Below are 27,179 nucleotides of genomic sequence, written 5' to 3'. Positions count from 1 at the left end.
TATGGCTTCCAACCTGGCACAGTATCCCCACAGTGTCCGGGAAATCCCCAGGATTAAGGAGGTCTTCCTGCTTGCCCTGTATAGCAGGATTGGTGCTGGGCTGTTCCAGCTGCCCAGCACCGATCTCTGTGTGCCGCTGCATTAAAAGTGTCAAAATGCTCTTGGTTGGGGGAAGTATTTTCTAAAAATCTATGCTTTTGTGTAGAGATTTTGGATTCTGTGGCTATTAAAATTGTAATCTCAGCTTGACAAATTTTTACAAAGTTTTAGGTTGAAAACTGTAATTCACAACTTGAAGTATTTGTTTTATCTTCTAAAAATGAATTGAAATCCTAGACATAATGGGTATTTTAACAATCTGGACTAATTGGTGAATCTGTTTTGAGTTGATTTTCTTTACTTGCACTTAGTGTGTAGAAATTATTAAATGTAACACTAAGACACTTTTTTTCATTTTTTCTTCCTATTTAATATTTACTATGGGTGCCCAAAAGGTAGATCCCCAGATGTTGTAGAACTACAAGTCCCTTGATGCTTTGCAGGCTTTTAGAATACCTTTACAATGACAATGCATCATGGAAGCTGTAGTTTTAAAACATCTGGGGATCAACTATTTAGGTATCTCAGATATATAGGGCAGGGCTTGACAAATTTGCTTGAAATCTAGAAACCAGCTAAAACCATCACAAATGCAATTCTTAAAGGGACACTATAGTCACCAGAACCACTACAGCTTGATGTAGTTGTTTTGAAGTCTATATACTGTCCCTGCACACGTTTCAATGTAAACACTGAGGTTCATGGTTTACATTGCTGTCTGGTAACACCCGGGTCAGTGCTGCACAGTGTCCAGAACCTACATTAATTCTCCCCATAGGTATGCATTGATTCAGTGCATCTCTATGAGGAGAAGTTAATTGCGCAGCATGGCATTTTGCCACGCATGCGCAATAGTCTCCCGATGTTTTTCTATGGGGCATTGGATTGCCTGAGATAATGAAGATTGATAATCTCAGCCATGGAGGTGGGTAAAGCCGCGGCGTTACCAGAACGGCGTGGGGAAAAGGGTGAGTAAAATCACCTTTCCCATGTTATTGGAGACGGCAGGTCACCTAAACATACACAATCACTAACAGACAGACACACTGATTTACACAGACAGACAGACTGACTCACTGACAGACTGACACACACTCACTGACAGACACACTCGCACTCACTCACTCATGAAAGCTGTAGTTTTCATAAAAACAAATTCATGGCTTGTTTCAAAAATAGTTTCATGGACAGGTGTGGGCTATTCCCTAATTATTTCTTAATCAATTAGGCCGGTAAAAGGTGTGGAGTTGATTCCAGGTGTGGCATTAGTATTTGGAAGCTGTTGCTGTATACCCACAACATGCGGTCAAAGGAGCTCTCAATGCAAGTAAAACAGGCCATCCTTAGGCTGCAAAAAAATCCATCAGAGAGATAGCCAGAACATTAAGAGTGGCCTAATCAACAGTTTGGTCAAATCTGAGAAAAAATAAATGCACTGTTGAGCTCTACAACAGAAAAAGGCTTAGACAGCCACGAAAAACAGCGGTAGATGATCATAGGATCCTTTCCATGGTAAAGAAAAACAACATCCACCCAAGTGAATAAAGAGAAGACTATGCGAGAGCAAACACATAGAGGGTTCACCACAAGGTGCAAATTATTCATAAGCCCAAGAAGATAATGGCCAGATTAGACTTTGCTAAAAGCCATCTAAGAAAGCCAGCTCAGTTCTTGAACAACCTTCTTTGGAAAGATAAAGCGAAGATCAACCTGTATCAGAAAAAGAATGACGAAGGTTTGGAACGGATCATGATCCAAATCATACCACTTCATCTGTAAAACATGGTGAAGGCAATGTGGATGGCATGGGCATGCATGGCTTCCAATAACATTGGGTCACTAGTATTTATTGATGATATGACAGAAGCAGCCGGATGAATTCTAAAGTGCATAGGGATATATTGACAGCTCAGATTCAGCCAAATTCAGTTGATTGGTGAACGCATCACTTTACAGACAGACCATTACCTGAAACATACTGCGAAAGGAGTTTTTTTTAAGGCAAAAAAGTGCATTCAATCACGAACAACAATTAAAAACCGCTGCAGTACAGGTCTGGCAGAGCATCACCAAGGAGGAAACACAACGTTTGGTGATGTCCATGAGTTCCAGACTTTAAGTAGTCATTGTCTGCAAAGGATTCTTGACAAAGATTTAAAAATGAACATTTTATTTATGATTGTGTTACTTTGTCCAAATATATTTGAGCCGCAGAAATAAGGGGACTGTGTATGAAAATTAAAGCAAAGGGAAAGGCCTGCGCCACAGGTAAACACTAATAGTACAACTTATTGGCACAAAAGCAGAAATAGGCCTGGTGCAAAAGTCTCACAAAGAAAGTTCTTATCCAAAGATTAAAAGTCAGTGCTTGATAGGATGTACTGTCCTCAATTCATCTTGACCATAGATAATATGGAAGACAAAAGACAGGGATAGGTGATAGTGTAGCTTGTTGAGTACAGTCTTTCATATAAGGAAAAGGTAACCATGGGAGACTCACATTTGGAAGAGCTATAGCCAGCTCTGGCAGTATAGGTGTACAGTGGTATAATCCCTGCTTTAAATGAAACTGCAACTGTCAACCACGTTCACACCAAGATGATATAAAAGACCAGGACCAGGTTATAGTGCAGACTATATAATTAAATCAGATAAAAGTATAAGATATCGATACAACACTTACATTTAGAAGAGCTATAGCCAGCTCTAGCAGTATGGGCGTACAGCAGTATAATCCCCACTTTAAAGGATATGCAGCAAATGTCCACCATGTCCACACAAAGAATAGATAAATCCTATATGGATATTTAATATTGTGTAGTTTAACTTATTAAATGTTTTTTTGGTCACCTTTTTGTGCCAATCTCCTTTTGTTATATGCACTTGGTGATTTTAAAGTTTTATACTTCAAGTAATCCCAAGGTGGGGATAATACCACCAAAGCTGTGTACATAGAGCAGTCAGTCTGCTCTATCCTTTGTGTGGACGTGGTTGACATTTGCTGCATATCCTTTAAAGCGGGTCTATGGTCTAAAAGAGTGGTTACCAAACTTTTTAGGTTTAAGGCACCCTTAATATTTCAATATTTTTCCAAAGCACCCCAAGTCAAAACAATCTTCTAGGTTGTATGTAATCTTGGGAGTGGCACTGGTAGATTATTTAAAGAAACAGTCCATTATTTAAAGAAACAATCCAGGCACAAAAACCACTACATTACGTTGTAGTGGTTATGGTGCAAGTAGTGCCGTTGTGCCCTCCCAGTAAGTAAACTGTTTAAAAACAGCTTGACAACTTACCTGGGGTCTGCCGGGATAGGGACTGTAGTGTGTTTGAGGGTTGCAGTGTGTGTGTGTGTGTGTACAGGGTTGTAGTGTGTGTGTGTGTGTGTGAGGGGTGCATTGTGTTTGTGAAGAATGTAGTTTGTGTGTGTGGGGCAGGTTGTGTGGGGGTACAGTGTGTGGGTGAGCTATTGTTTTGTGTGGGGTCTACGGGGGCAGGGGGGCAAATTAATAAACATATACTTTTTTTTTATTAAAAATAAAAATATCCCCCCCCCTCCCTGATTACCTTTGCCTAGGAGGGGGACATTTCCTGCAATCCCTGGTGGTTCGATGGGGAAGCCGTGGTGGTCAGGAGCTGCTAGAGTTCACGCTTGTGAGATTTGGACCATTGCCATGGTAAGCGCGGCAACGCTCTGAACTCGCGAGAGGAGAACCCGGCGGAGCTGCAGGCAGGAGCTCCCCCGGGTCCTCTCTCCCTCCCCTGCCCGGCTGTCAGCAAAGTGCTAGCGGGCCAGAGAGGGAGATCTTTGATCTCCCCTCCAGTCCTGCAGAGCCGGCAGGGGAGAGCACAGTTCCCGGTGCTATAATCATAAAAATATCTTGTGGCTGCCCTGTCTAAAATATGATTTATATCGCCACATATAATGGTGATCCCTTTCTCTACAGTTGCCACTTTTGTCAACACACAATGCATAAAGTTGCATTGATGTTCCTTAGGAGCATACACGTAAACCAAAGTGCACAAAACATTATTCAATAAACAAACCAATATCCAAAATCTTCCTTGTACATCTGACATTTTTTGCAATAATTCAAAAGCTACGGACTTACAAACATATATGGAGACTCCTCCCAATTTAGTTATGTGAGCCGAGTGATATTGGGTGGGGAAAATTTTCATGCCACAATTAGGTATTTTAGCTTTTGGAAAATTAGTTTCTTGAAGACACAAGATGTCCGCAGCGGGGCGGGGCCGGACCGCCGAGCTGGCCGGTCGCAGGCTGGAGCAGCTCCTGCAAAAACCTGCAAAAACCTACGAAAATAAGCCTTTTTTCACCTAAATCAGACCGACAACGAAGGTGCCCGGAGCAAGGGGACTGCTGGATCCAGGGAGAGGCTGGCTCGATGAGCTGCAGTCCCCTGGGGGAGAGACTCTAGTGGCAAACGCTGAGGCCTTCACCTGCGGTGAGTGGGGCGGACGGCCGCCGCCCTGCTATCCTGCACCACGGACCCCAACCCGAGGCACAAGCCCGAACGGATCCGGCCTTGCTCCCCCCCCCTGTGGGCCGGGGGGTGATCCCGGTCCTCACCCTGAGGCTTGAATCGTGACAGTCCAAATGGGGCAGGGGGGACCCAGACGGTGTAACCAAAATGGCGGGCGCCATGTGCGCAGGAGGCAGAGGTGAGACCTGCTACCCCCCCGCGATCACGACGCGACTCCTACCTCCCAACCCTGTAATAAAGTGAAGCGGAGAAACACTCACCAGCCCCCGGGGACATCAGAGCCGAAGTCCAGCGGCCCACTCAACTCACATGAGGAGAGAGCAACGGCAACACTGAGGAGCCGGAGCACCGCATGGCACTAACTCCCGCCAGGAAACTCATGCATGAAACAAAGCTGGACACTCGAGCGGGAGCACACACGGGACACTCTCTCCCCACTCAGCCTAAAGCCAAGATGACTCCCATGGGCATCCTCAAACTCACCACCAAGGCTGCTGCCGACCTTCAGGGGAATGACGGGGGAAAAGTCCCTCTCATGCCGGCAAGGAAAAGCAAATGGCGGCGCCCGAAAGCGACAATCACACAGTGTAACGAACAGCCAGCCTCACCCAAGCACTGAGTCTTCTCACACCTCGCTAAGCAGGGCACAGGTTGAACATACCATATCACCCGGGCACTAGTCCGCTGCCACGAGGAGCAGGAAGGCTAGAAGACTGATACATCAGCCTCACATGCATGTAAACTGAGACTCTCACCTGCAGCTAACACTACAGCCTGCCTGATATAATTTAAAGCACATGTCTGCCTGCCCGATATAATTTAAAGCACAGCCTGGCTTCCTGAGCATGCTTTTACCTACAGAGCAATTTATTCCATAGCATATAAGGAAGCATGTTTTTATAATACACCTGCTGTATGTTATACACCTGTACTATCTCTCCCATGCTGCATTGTTTCACGCTTTCATTCAGATATACCATACCGTAAGCTTACGCGTACCTAACGATGCCACTTGAATGTTTAGTCTAGCAAGTTTATTGAAAGCTCCCGATGCCGCATAGTTTGTGACTTTCATGATATATATAAAATGTGCGTAGTAAGGAAAACAGCCTAGAACTTAGACATGTTTATCTGTTTAGAACTTACTCGATACATAGCACTTGAGGGCTCTAACAGACGGATAGCAGGCTATAACCTCTTACCACTTACTCTACTTAAGCAATTTATTATGATAGCTGTAGTATAGCGTGTACCTAGCTTGTAAAGTTAACTTAACTTTTCCAAGGGGCCTACTGTGTGATACCCAGCGAGTACGTAAACAGAATTGACACGAATATTCGCAGTTGAACCCTGCCCAGCATGTAACCTAATCTTAACACTAACTTAAGCAACCATACCATTAGCGATGTTTCGCCTATTTAAAGCGACAAATGTTAAAAGCGACAAATGTTAAAAGCGACAAATGTTAAAAGCGACAAATGTTAAAAGCGACAAATGTTTAAAGCGACAAATGTTTAAAGCGACAATTGTTTAAAGCGACAATTGTTTAAAGCGACAAATGTTTAAAGCGACAAATGTTTAAAGCGACAAATGTTTAAAGCGACAAATGTTTAAAGCGACAAATGTCAAAAGCGACAATGTCTAAAGCGACAATGTCTAAAGCGACAATGTCTAAAGCGACAATGTTTAAAGCGACAATGTTTAAAGCGACAATGTTTAAAGCGACAAATGTTTACAGCGACACATGTTTACAGCAACCAATGTTAAAAGCGACCAATGCTTAAGACTAGTTTAAACAATGTTCAAGCATACTCACAGTTTAAAACTACTCTCACCAATTGAATACATGAGCAAATAATTATATAAAAATGTGCCTGATAATCAATTGCCCCGCATGTTTTGCGGAGAAAATGCCTGAGGACTGCTTTTGGGGCACCTCATGCCTGCTTGTAACCCTTTATGCGCACTACAAAAATAAAGAATTAAAAAAAAAAAAAAAGATGTCCGCAGCATGTTTTTTTGCCTTTGCTAAAATCAGGTGGCGTTTATGTGGCATATTTAAACATTGAACATTTTGTGAGTATATTTTATGAAGTATTATTAATAAAATACTGACTTTGTGGCATGTTAACTATTTATAGCTTATGGATACATGTATTCTGCTCAGGGCCGGATTAACATAGGGGCTGATGGAGCTGCAACTCCAGGCCCATGGAATAGGCCCATTTAAAAAAAAAAAAAAACAATTTTTTTTTTTTTTTTTTACACACTACTCTTAGTTTTGCCACCTGACTGGTATTTTAAGACACAGCCGGTATTTGAGGCTGCTTGGCCGTGACGGTATTGCAGTAATACCAGCAATATAAATGCAAATATTTTTCTCAGTATAAATGGAGATTACTCTGCAATACCCGCACCGGCCAGTAGGGGTCACTGTGTATGGAGAGAGGCAGGGATATAAAGTTACAGCATCTCCCTGCCTCTCTCTACTCACTGATCTGCGGGGGAGCAGCTACACAGCACAGAAAGTCCAGACATCATCTCCCAGCCTGCAGAGACAGACTACAGCTCAGGTATGTTAAGGATGGGGGGGAAAGGCAGCAGGGACACTGAGACACTAGGGGGCACTGAGACACTAGGGGACAGTAGGAGATGTGGGGACACTGGGAAACGTGGACACTGAGACACTAGGGGACACTGTGAGACATGGGGACGCCGAGACACATGGGGACGATGTCTCCATGTCTCGCAGCCAGTGTCCCTAGTATCTCAGTGTCCCCATGGCTCCCCGTGTCCCCTAGTCTCCTAATGTCCCCTAGTTCCCCAGTGTCTGTGTCCCCATGTCTCTATGTCCCCATGTCTCTGTGTCCCCATGTCTCAGTGTCCCCAAATGTGTCCCCATGTCTGTGTCCCCAAATGTCTTTGTCCACATGTCTCCCTGTGTCCACATGTCTCCCAGCCAGTGTTTCAGTGTCCCCATGTCTCCCAGCCAGTGTCCCTAGTATCTCAGTGTCCCCATGGCTCCCAGTGTCTCCTAGTCTCCCAGTGTCCGTATACCCATGTCTCTGTGTCCCCATGTCTGAGTGTCCCAAAATGTCTGTATCCCCATGTCTCCCAGCCAGTGTCCCCATGTCTGTGTCTCCATGTCTCCCAGTGTCCCCAAATGTCTGTGTCCCCATGTCTATGTCCACAAGTTCCCCAGTGTCTCCAAGTGTCTGTGTCCCCATGCCTCCCAGCCAGTATCCCTAGTGTCTGTCCCCATGTCTCACAGTGTACCCTAGTCTCCCAGTGTCTGTATCCCCATGTCTCTGTGTCCCTAGTGTCTGTGACCCCATTTCTCCCAGTGTCTCCATGTCTCCCAGTGTCCCCATGTCTGTATCCACAAGTGTCCCCAGGTCTCTGTGTCCCCGGGTCTCTCAGTGTCCCCGGGTCTCTGTGTCCCCTAGTATCCTATTGACATGGGAGACACTGAGACATGGGGACACTGGGAGAAATGGGGACACAGACAAGGGGAGACTAGGGGACTGGGCAACATGGGGACACTGACACTGTGATACATAGGGACACTGATGCCAGGCTGGCCTTCCAATTCTTTGGACAGACATGCCCCCTTTTTGGGCATGTTCACCCCTTTTGGCATTTCTGGCCACGTGATTCGCGTCAGTGGCACATCCTTTTACCCCGCCCGTTGACTTCCTGCTTCACTGGACACTGCTGTTACTTGAAAGATGAAAGCATAAAATAGATAAAGAGATTAACATAGAGTATGTGTTTTCTTATAGCTGCATCCTTTGAGTTTCCCTCCAATACCAACTCCAACAAATACATGACGCTTGAGGTGACTGTTTTAGTGTTTTTGATCGATAAGATTCTGTAATTAGGCCCCATCATAATTGTCAGCATCAGGCCCAATGGGCTCTTAATCTGGCCCTGATTATGCTGATACATAATAATAGTTTTGAACATATCCGCTATAATTTTGGAATTTGCATTGAGGTAAATCGAGTCGTATGAACATATATTGCATTTCCAGGATTTGTCTGGGAAACAAGTGGATGAAGGGAAAAAATAAAATGTTATATATGTATATGTATGTATATGTGTGTGTGTGTGTGTATATATATATATATATATATATATATATATATATATATATATATATATATATATATATATGTATGTGTAACGGACCGTTTCACTTACAAGAGGATAAAACCCGGTTTAGGCGATAATCCCCTTTCCAGATGCACAGACAGCGACTGCAAACACCATTCTCTCGACTGGAACCACACGTACACTGGAACAGCTGAACAAGAAAAGCAGACATCGGCTTACACTCTTGGCAGTCAGCATACCATCCCATTCCCCCAAAGACCGAGACGACACATCGCTTTGAGGGTAAAACAGAACTCTAGACTGGGACACCCAGTCTGGCTTTTATTTCCAACTCACACATACAGGCCACACCCAGGGGGAGGCATAAAAGAACCAATGACATAGATGTTACCTCCCACACATCCCCTCCCCTTAGTGTGACACATAATCCCATTATGCATACAGAGTAAAATATACTTTTACACAACTTTCATAACTTTAAAACCATACATCACATTCACATAAAAATACATATCCACAATCAATCCATTCAGGGGAACAACATATTAAAAAATGGCATGAATCCGACCAGGGGTTTAAAAGTTACTAAAAGTATCTTTTGGGCCCTGGCTTGCAGCATGGCCCAATCTGACTCAAACAGAAGTAAAACATCCCCCACAATGCATCCCGGCTTCCTCCCTTCTGCCCTGGAGATAATTGGAGAAGTAATCCAATTATCTAGGACTAGAGTCAGACTCCATTAACCACATGGGTGCAAAAAGACAGTAAAAGACATAAAATTACATACTGATACATTTAACACATAAAACACACATTTCTACATATCCCCAGTTTAACTGAACACATAAATACCTACATAATATTTAAGACAGTATTACTGTGATATGTTACAAAGTCTTAAAGGGACATTAGTCCCAAAAGTCCCAATATGTCCATCGCTGATTTTAAAGGGCCAGTAGCAGCAATATAAATTATTACATGCCCAAATATAGTGTTTATAGAGCAATATGTCCATGGGCCGTAGTCGCAGGGCAGGAGGCTAGCAGCCAGGCCTCTCCAGTTCACAGTGGCGAAGCTGGTTTCGCCACAGTATGTATGTATGTATGTGTACGTACAAGATTGGGAGACTAAGTACATGAAATGTACTAAGAAGGGCATGAATTAGGAGGACATGTGTACAGGGAGTGCAGAATTATTAGGCAAGTTGTATTTTTGAGGATTAATTTTATTATTGAACAACAACCATGTTCTCAATGAACCCAAAAAACTCATTAATATCAAAGCTGAATATTTTTGGAAGTAGTTTTTAGTTTGTTTTTAGTTATAGCTATTTTAGGGGGATATCTGTGTGTGCAGGTGACTATTACTGTGCATAATTATTAGGCAACTTAACAAAAAACAAATATATACCCATTTCAATTATTTATTTTTACCAGTGAAACCAATATAACATCTCAACATTCACAAATATACATTTCTGACATTCAAAAACATAACAAAAACAAATCAGTGACCAATATAGCCACCTTTCCTTGCAAGGACACTCAAAAGCCTGCCATCCATGGATTCTGTCAGTGTTTTGATCTGTTCACCATCAACATTGCGTGCAGCAGCAACCACAGCCTCCCAGACACTGTTCAGAGAGGTGTACTGTTTTCCCTCCTTGTAAATCTCACATTTGATGATGGACCACAGGTTCTCAATGGGGTTCAGATCAGGTGAAATAGGAGGCCATGTCATTAGATTTACTTCTTTTATACCCTTTCTTGCCAGCCACGCTGTGGAGTACTTGGACGCATGTGATGGAGCATTGTCCTGCATGAAAATCATGTTTTTCTTGAAGGATGCAGACTTCTTCCTGTACCACTGCTTGAAGAAGGTGTCTTCCAGAAACTGGGAGTTGAGCTTGACTCCATCCTCAACCCGAAAAGGCCCCACAAGCTCATCTTTGATGATACCAGCCCAAACCAGTACTCCACCTCCACCTTGCTGGCGTCTGAGTCGGACTGGAGCTCTCTGCCCTTTACCAATCCATCCATCTGGCCCATCAAGACTCACTCTCATTTCATCAGTCCATAAAACGTTAGAAAAATCAGTCTTGAGATATTTCTTGGCCCAGTCTTGACGTTTCAGCTTGTGTGTCTTGTTCAGTGGTGGTCGTCTTTCAGCCTTTCTTACCTTGGCCATGTCTCTGAGTATTGCACACCTTGTGCTTTCGGGCACTCCAGTGATGTTGCAGCTCTGAAATATGGGCAAACTGGTGGCAAGTGGCATCTTAGCAGCTGCACGCTTGACTTTTCTCAGTTCATGGGCAGTTATTTTGCGCCTTGGTTTCTCCACACGCTTCTTGCGACCCTGTTGACTATTTTGAATGAAACGCTTGATTGTTCGATGATCACGCTTCAGAAGCTTTGCAATTTTAAGAGTGCTGCATCCCTCTGCAAGATATATCACTATTTTTAACTTTTCTGAGCCTGTCAAGTCCTTCTTTTGACCCATTTTGCCAAAGGAAAGGAGGTTGCCTAATAATTATGCACACCTGATATAGGGTGTTGATGTCATTAGACCACACCCCTTCTCATTACAGAGATGCACATCACCTAATATGCTTAATTGGTAGTAGGCTTTCGAGCCTATACAGCTTGGAGTAAGACAACATGCATAAAGAGGATGATGTGGTCAAAATACTCATTTGCCTAATAATTCTGCACGCAGTGTATAGATAGCCTGAGTCGGCATGCAATAGAATGTGCTAAATCCACTGTTGCTTAACATTTAAATATTATATAGTACCATGCTTTAAGAGAACTTTGATAAACTGCAATTAGCTATATGCAATCGAGCAGGGCAAAATCCATCAAAAATTTAAATAATATTAAATTAAATTTATCCCCACAGATTTTTGCTTTTACTGTTGTGATTAGTATACTCTCCAAAACTTATAAGAGCTTAGCTTAAGACTTAAAACTTAGCTTGACTTGTCTTAAAGCTATAGTTCTTAAGCTAAAAAAACAATAATATCTACTAGCGTGTGGCATTTTTATATTAATATGAATCTCACCCACTTATAAAGGGGGCATTCTCCATCATCTCAATCAAGACCACGTACCATTATATTAATAATCACTATTAACTGAAGAACTAATATTACAAACAGTATAGAATTGAGTCATTGTATAATAGTATACTTGTGTTGTGCCTAATCATTAAATTCATTAAGTGCCAAAATCAAAAAGCAATAATCAATTACCCTAAGGTTTTTAAAGATATTGGTGGGCACCAAAACCCTATTCGAGATGAGTGAATGCACTTATTTGTGAAAGGGAAAGACACTGACATTAAGTACTTGTAAATAATCAATACAAACTTTATTGACTAGCAAAGACTTAATTAATAGTCATTCAGCTTAAAGGAACAGCTCAATGAAACCGCTTAATAAAAACAGCTTTAAAAAAACAGCTCAATGTATAGATTACCATAAGGAGGCTTCCTGCACTCGATTGAGAGAACTTCTAGCAGTCAGGCTTGAAGGGGACCTTCTCTTACTGGGAAATCAGCAGAACCAGCAATACGTGTCCGTATTACAGGTGGGTAGTACTCCAAACAAGTGCCAAGTTTTCTAGTCTTTTATAAGAAACTTAATAATGAAAGGGGTGAATAGTCTGTACTTTTCCACCAAAATCGTCTTATCAGTGCAGCCCAGCAAAGACCAAAGGCTAATTGACTTAGGGTAATTGATTATTATGGTCTTGTGGAGTTCATGCCTCGCAGCATCAGAGGTCTCTAAACGAGGGGTCCTACACAATATTAAGCAGGTGTTTTTAATGTTGTGGCTATTTCATATAGCAAATTTGTTTGAGAAGAAAACCTAAGCACAGATCCAGACAGCTGAACACCAGCTAAGGTAAAACCGCATACTGTGAAGGAAGGCGTTGGAAACCATGTGCACTGTGCCAGACCACACACGAAAATAAAAATAAAAATTGGACAGCCAAGCTGTTAGAAAAAAAAAATAATTACAAAGAAAAATGGAAATTTCTGAACATATATCATACTATACAGTGGTAGGAAATAATGTGTTCAATTAAAGTAAAACAGCACTTTATTAATATAAAAAAAAATGTGCGCGAGAGTAGTAGTATACTATCCGTCAGAACGAGCAGCAAAGAAAATGAGTGGAATTTTTCAGGCTACATGTTTTATAACCTATGATCCTTTCTGATTGGACCAACAATTTGCCTGTTCAAGTTTGGTGGTAAACCTTTTGTTAATTCTACTTATTGTAAAGAAAGTATAAAGCATAATATGAGCCTCCTGTGTGCCATAAAATTGCTAGTTTTAGGTCAAAATTGAGAAAAAAAAATATTTTTCCAGTATGACTATTTGTACATATTTTTAATTACCTTGACAAAATTAACAGTTTAGCGAATAACTGGCGTTTTAAGGTATTGGTATAAAAAATACTATAATCACTGCCCATGGCAGAAAATATACGGACTAAAATGAACTCCTGGCATTTACTAAAATAGGCACATGGTGGCGCTGTTTCACAACATTTCTTTTAATATAATCCGTGCATTAAACGCAATCCAAATCGTTCAAGTTCCGCAGCATTCATGAGATAAAATTCTCATTTGCAGTTCTTTTTATAGAGTGCCTGGTCATGCTTTATTGTAGAGTGCATACTTAATAACTGTTTGAGTTAAAATACAGCTATGTTTGCAGCTATGCAGATCAACTGCTGATCTGACGGACCTTGCTCTTCTTGAAATGATGTCTCTATATTACAGGCTCTGCCTGTTGTTTTTAGCTACTGACTCGAGTTTCAAGGACATGAAATGACATTGTTTTGAATTGTGGCTTTTCCCATGATAACTCAATCACTGCTCCTAGACAAATAACTGCTTGTAGGTGCATCATCCGTGTATCTTCATGCATCCATGACATACCTGTATGAGTCTAAGCAGAGTAAATGGTGAGAACCGCACTCATTCCCATCGGCCAAGGGTGCTCCAGAGCAGGACCAGCAATCCCAGAACAATAGGCAGAGAAGGAAAAACTCACAGGCACCCCAAATTCAAGCGGCAGGCAGTTTTACTGCAGCAGAATGCAAACGCAACGTTTCGACCGGAAAGGTCTTTTTCAAGCTGTTTTAGCTTGAAAAAGACCTTTCCGGTCGAAACGTTGCATTGCATTCTGCTGCAGTAAAACTGCCTGCGGCTTGAATTTGGGGTGCCTGTGAGTTTTTCTTCTATACCTGTATGAGTCTGTCAGAATTCTGACTGGGATCAGTAACATTCCACAGCAGCTAGAATGGCTGGCTTTTGGCAATCAGTCCCCTTCCTCCTGAAGTGGAATCAAAAATTAAAAAAAAAAAAAACTATCTTCCAACAAATATTTATTATTTGGTATATAAATTTCACACCAGACATGCACATTCCATGGGAAATAATACCATGTTGGGGTTGGTTACCACGTGACTTTTGATGTCTACTCTGGACACTTAATAGATTATTTTTAAACAATGGTTTTCTTAAACTTTGAAACAAATAAGTGTCTATAAATTCTGGAAAATAAAGACACTCTAGAGTCTAGGCATTATATTGTCTTAAACTATTGGAGTAGTTATGGTGATAGGAATCACCTGGTGCTAACTCTCAATCCAGTGTTAAACAGTTTTTAAATGGTTTAATTTTGAAGGGTCTCCAGGCACCTGCTGCTTGGCACCACTACAGGTATGGCAAAGTCAGTTTTTACTAGCCTTAGCCATAGCAGTTCATACCAGTGATGGGCCACTGTGATGAGCTGATAGCATTAACCATAGCAGGACCCTTTATTAAGTATTAAATTAAAGTGGTTTAAGATTAAGTGAATATAGTGCCTAAAGTGTCGCTTTAAATGTAAATAAAACAAAAAAAAAACACTTTTGGCATATCCTGAAACTTAGCACCTTCATCTGGGCTTCCTATAAATCTTTTTTTTTTTTCTTTTTTTAAATTCTTTATTTTTGGTCTGACGAAGAAGTCAAAGTACTAATATGCAGGCATATGTATGCAAGTGACAGCGCAGTGTTATAGTGTTTTACAGAATGCAAATTGCAGTGGTTAGTTTAGACATGTTACATACATTGTGCTCTCTGTGGGTGTCTCCGTCTGATCTTTTCTGTTATGTTAGCAAGCAAAAGTAACTATATACAATGGTAGTGGTGTGGAGGAGTAGGCTTAGGGAGCAGAGTTTCAGTCCCAGACCCCTTGGGGTGTACGACTGCACTCCCGCTCCTCCCTGTTGTCTGCGGATCGTAAGCGTATTTTAGCCTGACACTCTTCCTGCCGGCTTGCGAGTCTAGAGTGCTTGCATTCAATAGATAGGTAGAAAGGAAAGATAGAGAGACAAGTAGATGCATACAGGTATCATCTTGAGATGGTTTGAGACAGGGGTCGCCAGTCTCCTCAGGCTGCGCTCCATGTACTATGTTTGTCCATATACCCGTCCTGTAGTGGTGCCGCTACCACTTGTCCAGGTTCTGGTGTGATATTTGGCGTTGGGTGAATCCCAATTATTGCCACTTTTGCGGAACACGTGGATGCCGCCCCACGCCCCGAGTCACGATTCTAAGTATCATACTGCTCCCATAGATCCTAGACCTTCTGGAACTTAGTCATAGTGTTTCGCACCTGGGCGGTTAATTTATCCATTATGTAGTTGTCTCGCATTTTTGTCTTGACCAGAGATATCTGCGGGAGGTCTGGGCATGACCACTGTTGTGCCAGGGCCCTTCGGGCCGCTAAATAGAGCATGTTGAGAAGCCTTTGTTTGTGTCTGGGGAAATCATACAAAAACGACTGGCGCTAGACCCATGGGCGTGATAGTAGGCACGCCCATGGGTCTAGCGCCAGTCGTTTTTGTATGATTTGTGAGCTGAGCTCTACAATGTTGCGCCAGTACGCCGTGACCCCTGGGCACTCCCACCACATGTGTATATATGTGCCTTGCCCCCCACACCCATGCCAGCAGTCGTCTGTGGGGCTCAGTCCCATGTGCTTCTGTTTTACTGGAGTCATGTACCATCGGAATAGCGTTTTATAAGACTGTTCTTGGAGTGTTACACACATTGTGGTTTTGGTGCATGCTTCCTATATGTCTTGCCACTCCGTTCCCTCTAGTACCTCCCCCAGGTCGGCTTCCCACTGGTCAGTGTATCGTAGTGTGCCCTCCCTGTCTGGAGCCCCATTGAGGTGGTTGTACATTAGTGTGATAAGTTTATTTTGTGTAGTCTCATTGTAACATAGTTTTTCAAAAAAGGTTAGTGGCGTCAGGGCCGCCTTCTGCACTTCGGGCTTTTGCACGAAGTCTCGGATTTGTAAGTACCTGAAGTAATCTCTTGTTCATAAGGTGGCTTTGGTGCTTAGGTGTTCGTATGTGACTACGTTTTGGTTCACAAATAGGTGGACGTATCTTTGGAGCCTTGTGGCCTCTATCCCCTTGTAGTCTCGCGCCCTCATTCCCGGGGGAAAAGCCCTATTTCTGAGGACCGGCGCCGTGGGGGCTGAGGGCGTATTTCGTTTTGGTTTGGTCCCATATCTGTATGGAGTTGAGTATGGCCGGATTCGTGGTTCGTAGTATGGCTCTTGGTGTTCTAGGTGCCATATGAAAACTGTGGGAGGTCTTGACCTGTCATCAGCGACTCCAGATCTACCCATCGTCTCCTGTCTGGGGGTGTGTGCCATTGTATGACCTGAGTCAGCTGTGCCGCTAAGTAGTAGGCGTATATATTAGGCAATCCCAATCCCACCCTGGGTTTCGGTCTGTACATTAGGGTGCGTGCTATTCTTGGGCGTTTGTTGTGCCAGATGAAGGAATCGATCGTTCTTTGTATGCCTGTCAGGTTCCTCCGGGTAACTCGTATCGGGAGTGCCTGAAAGAGGAATAAGAGCCTCGGTAGCACATTCATTTTTATAGAGTTTACTTGCCCCAACCAGGAGATGGGCCTATCTGTCCACTGCTCCAGTTCTGTGAGGAGGGTCCGGAGCAGGGGCATGTTGTTGCGGGCGAATAGGGAGGATGTATTTGCTGTTAGGCGGACCCCCAAGTACATAAATTCTTCAGTGGCAATCTTTAAGTGATATTTGCTGTATATGTGGGCTACGTCTGGGGACTCCAGGTGGAAGGGCATTGCCACTGATTTGGAGTAATTGATTTTATACCCTGCTATATTCCCGAATCGCTCTAGTATGAGTGTTAAGTGGTGGAGTGAGAGCATTGGTTCCCTGAGTGTCAGCATGACATCGTCGGCGTACGCCGAGACCTTGAAAGGTGTGCCCCCAATCTCAATGCCTTTAATGTGCGGGTGTTGCCGAATAGCTTGTAGCAGTGGCTCTAAGGTTAAGGCGAATAGTAAGGGGGACAGAGGACAACCCTGTCTGATGCCGTTTCCCAGGGTAAAGGGTGTCCTATGTGCTCCTGTGATGAGTATTTGTGCCCTCCGGTCGGTGTATAATGCTTGTATCGCTGCTACAAAGGTACCCTGTCAAACACCTTCTCCGCATCCAAAGAGAGTGCCAGAGCAGGCGCCTTGGATTCCCCCATGTACCAGATTGTGCTAACCCCTCGTCGTGTGTTTTCGTATAGTTGGCATCCGGGCATAAAGCCCACCTGGTCCGGGTGGATCAGGCGCGGGAGTAGGGGGGTGAGTCTGGATGCTAAGATTTTAGCAAATATCTTGAGGTCGGTATTGATAAGTGATATTGGCCTGTAGCTAGGGGCTAGTGTGTCGTCTTTCCCGGGTTTTGGCAGTAGTACAACGTTTGCCGTTGCCATATCCCTATTGGGCGTCCCGCCCTGCATAAAGTGGTTACTGAGGATTGTGAGGGGAGGGGCCAACACATCTTTAAATTGTTTATAATAACTGATGTCATATCCGGCAGGTCCTGGTGCCTTATTGCCTTTCAGGGATGCTATGGCTGCTTCTACCTCGAGTTGTGTGATCGGGTCTCGTAGTGCGTCAGCTTCTGCATCGCTCACTTTTTGAATCGTAAGTTCGGAGAGAAATTGGTGTATGCCCGTCATATAAGTCGTGTTAGTGGCCTGGAGGTGGGGGGGAGTGATTGTATAGGTCTGAGAAATATGAGGTAAACACTTCATTAAGCGTATTAGGCATCTTAACTAGTGTGTTTGCTGTTGTGCGTATTTTCGTTATGGTTTTGCCTTGCGGCCTCGGGCAAAGCACCCTGGCTAAGAGTGTATCTGTCTTATTCGCCTTCTCATAAAAAAGTAGTTTCGACCACAGTATGGAACGCGATACCACCTCCAGAGTGATATCCCTGATAGAGTGTCTGAGGGCGTTGAGTTCCCTAAGGTTCGAGTCAGTCGGATTGGTTTTGTGGTGTTGCTCCTTTTTATGTAGGGCTGACTGTAGGTCGAGTAGCTGTTTCGTTTTAGCTCGCTTTTTCTGAGTGGCTAGTTTTATAAAGTGGCCGCGTAAGACTGCTTTATGTGCTGCCCAAACCGTGGTGGGGCTAGCTTTGGGAGTTGCGTTAATCTCAAAGTATTCTGTGATAGCTTGTCGGGTTGTTACTTGTGTTTTGTCGTCCCTCAAGAGGCTAGTATTGAGCTTCCATGACCAGTTGGATTTATGTCTGCGTGATCTGACCATGTGATGCTGTTAATGTCCGTGTGGAGGACCTTGGCCATCCCTGCCCCATTGAGAAACATGTTATCTATTCTGGAGTAGGTATTGTGTGGTGCGGAGTAAAATGTGTAGTCAGATGTGGTCGGGTGCTTCAGCCGCCAAGCGTCTAGTAGGCCCGTGTGTGTCAAGAATGTGTGTAATAGCTTGTCTTGGCTCCCTCTGCCCTGCGATCTCACGGTGCCTGGTTTTGAGCTTCTATCAGCTGCAGGACTTGGCACCGTATTGAAGTCGCCTCCAACAAGGAGGAAACAGCCCCAGCCACCAACATCTCTAGGCTCGCCCAGAACCCTATAAATCATTTTAATAAGCTGTTCCTGTTATTCTCATTAACCATAGTATGTGGAAGTAGAGAAACAGAAGCAACGTGTAAGATTCCCTATCTCAGGTGCAGTCCATTCATTGGATTTATAAAAAAGGAATTAATACAATGCTGACTAATAGGCAGCAAACACTGAAACGTGGATACCCTAACAATCCAAGAAAATTGAACAAATGGAGAGAAAATAAAACGGGTTGCGCCACATAACAATACAGAATTGAAAATTACCAGAGAAGAAATTAAATAAATAAATAAAATACTTTACAATCTCACATCACAAAGCCTTTCTCCCAACAGGCTTTCTCAAATGACAGCACTGAGTTGGTGAAAATATTGAACTACCTGCCGAATTTATCTACTTTACGAAGATTTTTGCGGTTTACGAAGACCTGACTTTGGGACTATTTTGTTTGCATTATCTATTACACCGCCTTTAGGTATTTTATACTAAGTATTATCAGTATTGTATTGTTATCTGGCTCTACCTGTTTTCTTTTCGGTCTATTCATTGGTTTTGCCTGACTGAGCTGGATTGACATTTAATTTACAAAACCCCTTAAGGACCAAACTTCTGGAATAAAAGGGAATCATGACGTGTCACACACGTCATGTGTCCTTAAGGGGTTAATGTAAACATAAACTAGCTCACTGTAGTGGTTATACTGCCAGGAGGGCCCTGGCTCCCCCCATTGTAAGTAACCAGACCGTCTTAGAACAGGCTGCTAGGCTCTCTAACCTCCTCAACTACAGCTACAGGAGAGCTGCAAGCTCTCTATCTAAGCTAAGACCGTCTATTCATTGCTCCATTAGTTCATTGGCTGAAAGCGATCAGATGGTGCGCTCAGCCAATGTACTAGCCCTGTACTGCAAGAGCTATCACTGTTCCTGCAGTTTGTTTGTGTTATTTATCTTGTGGTCATGGTCCTTTCGTATCCATTGTTTGTGGGATATTCTGTTCCCCAAATGAGGTAGAACTAATCACAGAAAGTTTTGTAGACAAATGTGATTTTGTTTTTCTTCTCCTTCTAGAAATGTCTCAATTATGATCAATGAATCCTCTACCATGTGAGTACTTCTTGAAGTCTGTGCAGGGTGCATAGAGGCAGAAAACTGTTTTCATTTATGCCTTAACAGTTTTCATGCCCTTTACTCATCTCACTCTTGTGATTATACAGGGAGTGCAGAATTATTAGGCAAGTTGTATTTTTGAGGATTAATTTTATTATTGAACAACAACCATGTTCTCAATAAACCCAAAAAACTCATTAATATCAAAGCAATAGTTTTGGAAGTAGTTTTTAGTTTGTTTTTAGTTATAGCTATTTTAGGGGGATATATGTGTGTGCAGGTGACTATTACTGTGCATAATTATTAGGCAACTTAACAAAAAACAAATATATACCCATTTCAATTATTTATTTTTACCAGTGAAACCAATATAACATCTCAACATTCACAAATATACATTTCTGACATTCAAAAACAAAACAAAAACAAATCAGTGACCAATATAGCCACCTTTCTTTGCAAGGACACTCAAAAGCCTGCCATCCATGGATTCTGTCAGTGTTTTGATCTGTTCACCATCAACATTGCGTGCAGCAGCAACCACAGCCTCCCAGACACTGTTCAGAGAGGTGTACTGTTTTCCCTCCTTGTAAATCTCACATTTGATGATGGACCACAGGTTCTCAATGGGGTTCAGATCAGGTGAACAAGGAGGCCATGTCATTAGATTTTCTTCTTTTATACCCTTTCTTGCCAGCCACGCTGTGGAGTACTTGGACGCGTGTGATGGAGCATTGTCCTGCATGAAAATCATGTTTTTCTTGAAGGATGCAGACTTCTTCCTGTACCACTGCTTGAAGAAGGTGTCTTCCAGAAACTGGCAGTAGGACTGGGAGTTGAGCTTGACTCCATCCTCAACCCGAAAAGGCCCCACAAGCTCATCTTTGATGATACCAGCCCAAACCAGTACTCCACCTCCACCTTGCTGGCGTCTGAGTCGGACTGGAGCTCTCTGCCCTTTACCAATCCAGCCACGGGCCCATCAAGACTCACTCTCATTTCACCAGTCAATAAAACCTTAGAAAAATCAGTCTTGAGATATTTCCTGGCCCAGTCTTGACGTTTCAGCTTGTGTGTCTTGTTCAGTGGTGGTCGTCTTTCAGCCTTTCTTACCTTGGCCATGTCTCTGAGTATTGCACACCTTGTGCTTTTGGGCACTCCAGTGATGTTGCAGCTCTGAAATATGGCCAAACTGGTGGCAAGTGGCATCTTGGCAGCTGCACGCTTGACTTTTCTCAGTTCATGGGCAGTTATTTTGCGCCTTGGTTTCTCCACACGCTTCTTGCGACCCTGTTGACTATTTTGAATGAAACGCTTGATTGTTCGATGATCACGCTTCAGAAGCTTTGCAATTTTAAGAGTGCTGCATCCCTCTGCAAGATATCTCACTATTTTTGACTTTTCTGAGCCTGTCAAGTCCTTCTTTTGACCCATTTTGCCAAAGGAAAGGAAGTTGCCTAATAATTATGCACACCTGATATAGGGTGTTGATGTCATTAGACCACACCCCTTCTCATTACAGAGATGCACATCACCTAATATGCTTAATTGGTAGTAGGCTTTCGAGCCTATACAGCTTGGAGTAAGACAACATGCATAAAGAGGATGATGTGGTCAAAATACACATTTGCCTAATAATTCTGCACTCCCTGTATGGCGCTTCAGTCTACCTACTTAAGAGTGCATTAGACCTCAATTTTGGGTACAGCTTTCATGAGTCTTCTTTACAGATGCCCATCTGGCAAAGCTGTGGGCTGCCTACCTAAACCTTTCATAGTTGCACTCCGTGACTCTTGTAGCTTGTATGTTTTATTTGCAAACCCACCTGTTTTGTTGTGACAATGGATGCCCGCACATTGGGATGGGATGCTGTGTTTGAGGTCACTGCAGCCTCAGGTGACTTGGTATGCTCTGAGAAATTACCAATTAATGTCCTCAAGCTTTGGTCGATTTCCAATGCCCTGAGGTTGTGGCCTGCCCTGCGGTAGGTCACTCATGTTTTGCTCTAGATGGACATTATCAGTGCCATTGCTATTGTCAATCACCAGAGAGAAATAAGGAGTTCAGCTGGCATGGCAGTACTATCCAGGATTCTTCATTAGGTAGAGGACATGAGGCGAGTTCATTCTCCACATACTTTGTGTGGACAATTGGTTGGCCAATTTTCTCAGCCACCAGACCTTTCACCTGGCTGACTATGGTTTCCACCAGTAAGTGTTTGGTTCTCAGGTGTCCTCAACCAATCTGTGGTGTCCCACAAATTGGTTGATGGCTTTTCAACATGGGCTTTGAAAGGTATTGTGCCTGTTCTCAGGACCTACATGTTTCAATGATAGATGTGTTTGGGATACTATGGTATTACTGCTTGATCTGCCTTTTTCCTCCCATTCTCATGGCTTTTAAGATCCGTATCGAATACGCAGTAGTGACACTCCAAGCTCTTTTTATGGTCTTTCAGGATGTGGAACCTTCCTCTAGCGGTGTATTCTATGATTATGGGGCTACTCAGTCATCCAGTCCTGAAGGACCTTGTAGTTGACAGCATGACATTTGCAAGTTTTATTTTGAGATAGGAGGGGCTTCTCTGACATTGTCATTGTCATTGCTATGAAAGCCTGGAAACCTGCCCAGCTAAGCATGGAAATTAAATTTGAAATTAAAGTAAATAAATTCATAACATTTAGTTGGCGATTAGGTTGTTTTAAAATTTATGATGTTAAAGGGACACTATAGTCACCAGAACAACTACAGCTTATTGCATTTGTTCTGGTGAGTAGAATCATTCCCTTCAGGCTTCTTGCTGTGAACACTGTCTTTTCAGAGATAATGCAATGTTTACATTAGAGCCTAGTGATAACTTCACTGACCACTCCTTAGATGGCTGCTAGAGGTGCTTCCATGGGCAGTGCAGCAGAGTACTGCCATTCAGTGTCTCCACCCTCTGCATGCAGACACTGTACTTTCCTCATAGAGATTCATTGATTAAATTCATCTCTATGAGAAGATGCTGATTGGCCAGGGCTGTGTTTGACTTGTGCTGGCTCTGCCCCTGATCTGCCTCCGTGACAGTCTCAGCCAATCCTATGGGGCAGGACTGTGATTGGCTTAGACTATAACTACTGATGATGCCAGCAGACAGCGGTGGTTCACATGCAAACCGGGAGCTGCAGACTTGAATACAAGTAAGATTTTACTATATTTAGGGAGGTGCCTGGGGGGCTAGATGGTGGTTTTAACACTATAGAGTCAGGAATACGTGTTTGTGTTCCTGACCCTATAGTGCTCCTTTAACCCCTTAAGGACACATGACGTGCCTGACATGTCATGATTCCCTTTTATTCCAGAAGTTTGGTCCTTAAGGGGTTAAAGTACATTTTTTATTTTATTTCTTTTTTTAAACCATAACACTAGAAATTAGAAAAAAGTCACTGATTACATGATATTCTGTGTTTTTAACAAAAATAGTTTAACAGTTTCTTAACCATGTCTAAACAGCAAAGGAGAAAAGTCTGAATTGCTCCCTTTTTGACTGTTTGATGCCCACATTGTAAACCTTATTAAACCTAAATAACTTTGCTTGCATTAACCCCTTAAGGACCAAACTTCTGGAATAAAAAGGAATCATGACATGTCACACATGTCATGTGTCCTTAAGGGGTTAATGCATTAAAGGCACACACTGGTCCCCTAAAGCATGTTAGCTCACTGAAATACTGTGTGTGAGTGTGTCCTCTTTTTCCATTTTACAAAGAGTACAGATTACAATTTAAACTTGCGCTTTTCTAAATAAACCTGGTTAAACCCCCCTAGCTGCTGTGTGAATTTAATCGACTAACAATTTTTGACAGATTTTAGTTGACTAAAACAATACAAATGACTAAAATGGCTTTTTTAGTTAAGACTATGACTAAAGCAACAATTAAATTTGCAGCCAGAATTAACAGTGCTGTGTAAGACACATGAGTGGGACTGAGGAGCTTGAGACACATGAGTGGGACTGAGGAGCTTGAGACACATGAGTGGGACTGAGGAGCTTGAGACACATGAGGGGGACTGAGGAGCTTGAGACACATGAGGGGGACTGAGGAGATTGAGACACATGACGGGGATTGAGGAGATTGAGACACATGACGGGGATTGAGGAGATTGAGACACATGAGGGGGTTGGGGATATGAGACACATGGGGTGAATGTGGGGCCACAAAGCGACATAGAGGGGCTGGAGGAGAGACACACAGAGGAGTTGGGGGGGGGGGGGATGAGGTAAAGAGCCACAGAGGGGCTGAGGAATGGACAAAAGAGAGAGGGGCTGGTGGAAGACACCCAGTGGGGCAGGGGACACACAAAGGGGCAAAAGACACAGATAGAGGCTTTAATAAAAACCCATTAGATTTTAGTTGTGCCGACTAAAATCTACTGGAGATTTAGTGGACTAAAACAATTAAAATTACTGAAATCTGACTAAAACTAAAATGGGTTTTTAGTCAAAAGACTATGACTGAAATTGAAATTGAAATTTGCCATCAAAATGAACACTGCCTAGCTGTCAATCAGGCAACAGGTCCTGTTACTTCCTGAATTGGTTAGCTCAGTCAAGCTATTACTAGAGATTATCTATGCTTCTTTATTGCATGAGATATTGTATTATGATACCCTGTCATATTATGATGAGAAATAATAAATGTTAATGCAATATTTTATGTTGAGCTATTGCATTAGTTGGTGATAAATTCTTTGAGCCAGTAACTACATTGCTCATTATGCAGATTTCATCTTCTACTCTAGGAATTATATAGGCGTGATTGAAAATGTTTCTTTGTTTCATATTGTGAGATCACAGATTGTTACTATTGTATAGATAATTGTTGTCACAATAAATTATATTTTAAGTAATATAGTTATTGCATGTTGTGTTGGATTATAAAATGAATGAAAAGAATTTAGGGTCAAATATGAAATATGTATGTCTTTAAAGGGACACTAAAGTCACCTGAACATCATCAGCTTAAATTATTGGGGTTGTTCAGGTGAGTACATGGGTAGATAGGTAGAAGTAGAGATAGATAGAAGTAGATAAATATAAATAGATATAGATAGGTAGAAGTAGATACAAATAGAGTTTGTGTGTGTGTGTGTGTGTGTTTCTGTGTGTAATATTTATATACAATGTGTTTTTGTATGGGATCACTATATGTATAGAGATACCTCTGTATATAGTGTTTGCATACAAACTTTTGGCTTAGGAGGGGGGCAGGTATAGACAGCGACCTGAGCTCTGTCAGCTCTCGAACACGCATACTGCGCACATGCGCGGTAGAGTGCACAGTGTTCATTAATAGAGCAGCATTCAATGCCACTCTATGAAGAACGCGATTGGTACAGCGCTTAGCCGTGCATGTGCATCAGAGAGCAATGACGCTCCAAGAGAAGCGCCTGATTGAGCCCTGCTATAATGTAATTTTGACGAAAAAGGGTGCGTGGATTGCCGAGGAGCTGGCGCTGGAACGGAGGTAAGTTTAAATGGTAAAAAGGACTCAAATGTATTTATTTTTTTATTGGGAAACTAATATAAAAGCAAAGAAGAAGGCTAGGGGACCTGTCTGTCTTGCTTTTATATTTTGACTATAGTGGTCCTTTAAATCAAAATTGTGGGCATGGTCCTATAATATCTCCATATTAATCATAATGAATTTTAATACAATTATAACATTTTTGCAAAAATATGAAAAATATTATTTTTAATATTGTGCCCCCCCCCCCCTTATCCCTAATATATACACTCCTCTGCCCCTGATATCCTACTATTCTGAATAGGGTGATATCAATGTATTTTATGTAATACATATACAATATGTAAAGATCAGTATCATGATTTACCATTTATGTGGTGGTTTGCATTTTTTTTTTTTTCTTCTAGGTCTAGTCTAGATGATTATTGCCCTTCCGAACAGGTTGATTTCATACAAGAAAAGGTTCTGGATGTGCTGCGATCCCTGTATGGTACATTGGACGTCCATTTGGAATTTTCACCTGGCTCATCTTCCATCTGAAATGCAACCTTTGTTGTCATACTTATATGCTATAATATGGATATACGTAATTAGTCATAATTATGCACATGCCTCTCCACTATAAGTATATATGACTAGAAGCGGTTTTGACATTTTATGTCATTTTGTGTCTTAGTAAATTTAAACCACTTGTCATTCTTACATGGTTAGAACAATGATTACGATGAAACGTGATTTATAGTTTGAGCAAAGAAACTTTAGCCAGAGACCTAGAAGCTAGTTGCTGAAATAGTGCTATTCTTTAGCGGTCTACTTAGATGTCTGTACTTTTATTGTCGGTATGTTTACGTCTTTACTCTACTCTAGTAGAAATACTAGCTGTCACATAATATTTTTACAATTTTATTTAATAGTATGTGAATTTTGAATGTCAAGTGATACTGAATATCACAATTTCCAGCAATAAGTGTTTTGAATCTGTTTGGCTTTTTTATTTAGATTCTGTTGAATCATTGTCATACATAGATACTTTGTAAACATTCAAAATGTAAGGAAAATATCTTCAAAATGTGTGCCAGTAATTAAAGATTATGTTAGCTTTAGTGTACTAATAATCTTAATTTTAATTATGACAGGAGGCGAGTATTTTGCATAATCTTTCTTTACTAACTCCATAGCATCAAAGAAAAGTAATGAGAAAACTGAGAACCAATCACAAGCAAGCATAGGTTATAAGAGGCATGTTTCACTGCACCGATTCCTCTTTAAAACTGTGACATCACAAGTCCATTAAGCAACGAAACAGTAGAAGAACACATTGTGGTAAACTTTAAACAAGAAATGGATGAAGGTGGTCCCAACGAAGAGACGTCTGGGATTCAACTGTATGTTCCAATTAAAATGACGAGGAAGATCCCATCGAAGGAACACTTTGGGTTCAACTGTGGGTTCCAATTAAACTGAAAAGAGAATATAAAGATTTTAGTCTCCAAAAAGGGATGTATAAAAACTTATACCCTGACTACGTATAATGCACATAGTACAATCCTGTCCTCCCCCAGCTAGTGTAATCAACTAAAACAAACCACTCCCGTAGAAAAGCCACAATGTGCTAAGGTGAAAAAACAACGTTTTTATACAAAGTATGGACATAACATAAAGAAAAACCATAAGCAAGGTAATCAGAAACAAAGGGAGGGAAATAGTCAGAGAAAGGACAGGGGGGGGAAATACTCGCCTCCTGTCATTATTAAAATTAAGATTATTAGTACACTAAAGCTAACATAATTCAATTTTACCACATGACAGGAGGCTTCATATTTTGCAGTTTCAACGCTGAAATAAGAGTAATAGCTGGATATGACAAAGGTCGG

General features: G+C 42.2%; 1 protein-coding gene across 1 annotated transcript in view; it reads left to right on the top strand.

Moving 5' to 3' along the window:
- Positions 1–26,899, top strand: part of C4H5orf22 (chromosome 4 C5orf22 homolog) — a 105,162-nt gene extending 78,263 nt beyond the window's left edge. Inside the window, exon 9 of the mRNA XM_063450561.1 lies at positions 25,713–26,899. Coding sequence (XP_063306631.1) covers positions 25,713–25,845 — 133 coding nt within the window. The 3' untranslated portion in view covers positions 25,846–26,899. The remainder of the gene's footprint in view (positions 1–25,712) is intronic.
- Positions 26,900–27,179: the final 280 nt, after the last annotated feature.

This window comes from Pelobates fuscus, chromosome 4 (assembly GCF_036172605.1).
Source record: "Pelobates fuscus isolate aPelFus1 chromosome 4, aPelFus1.pri, whole genome shotgun sequence".
Taxonomy (NCBI): domain Eukaryota; kingdom Metazoa; phylum Chordata; class Amphibia; order Anura; family Pelobatidae; genus Pelobates; species Pelobates fuscus.
Note: the sequence above shows the minus strand (reverse complement) of the source record. Positions and strands in the feature narration are given on the sequence as shown.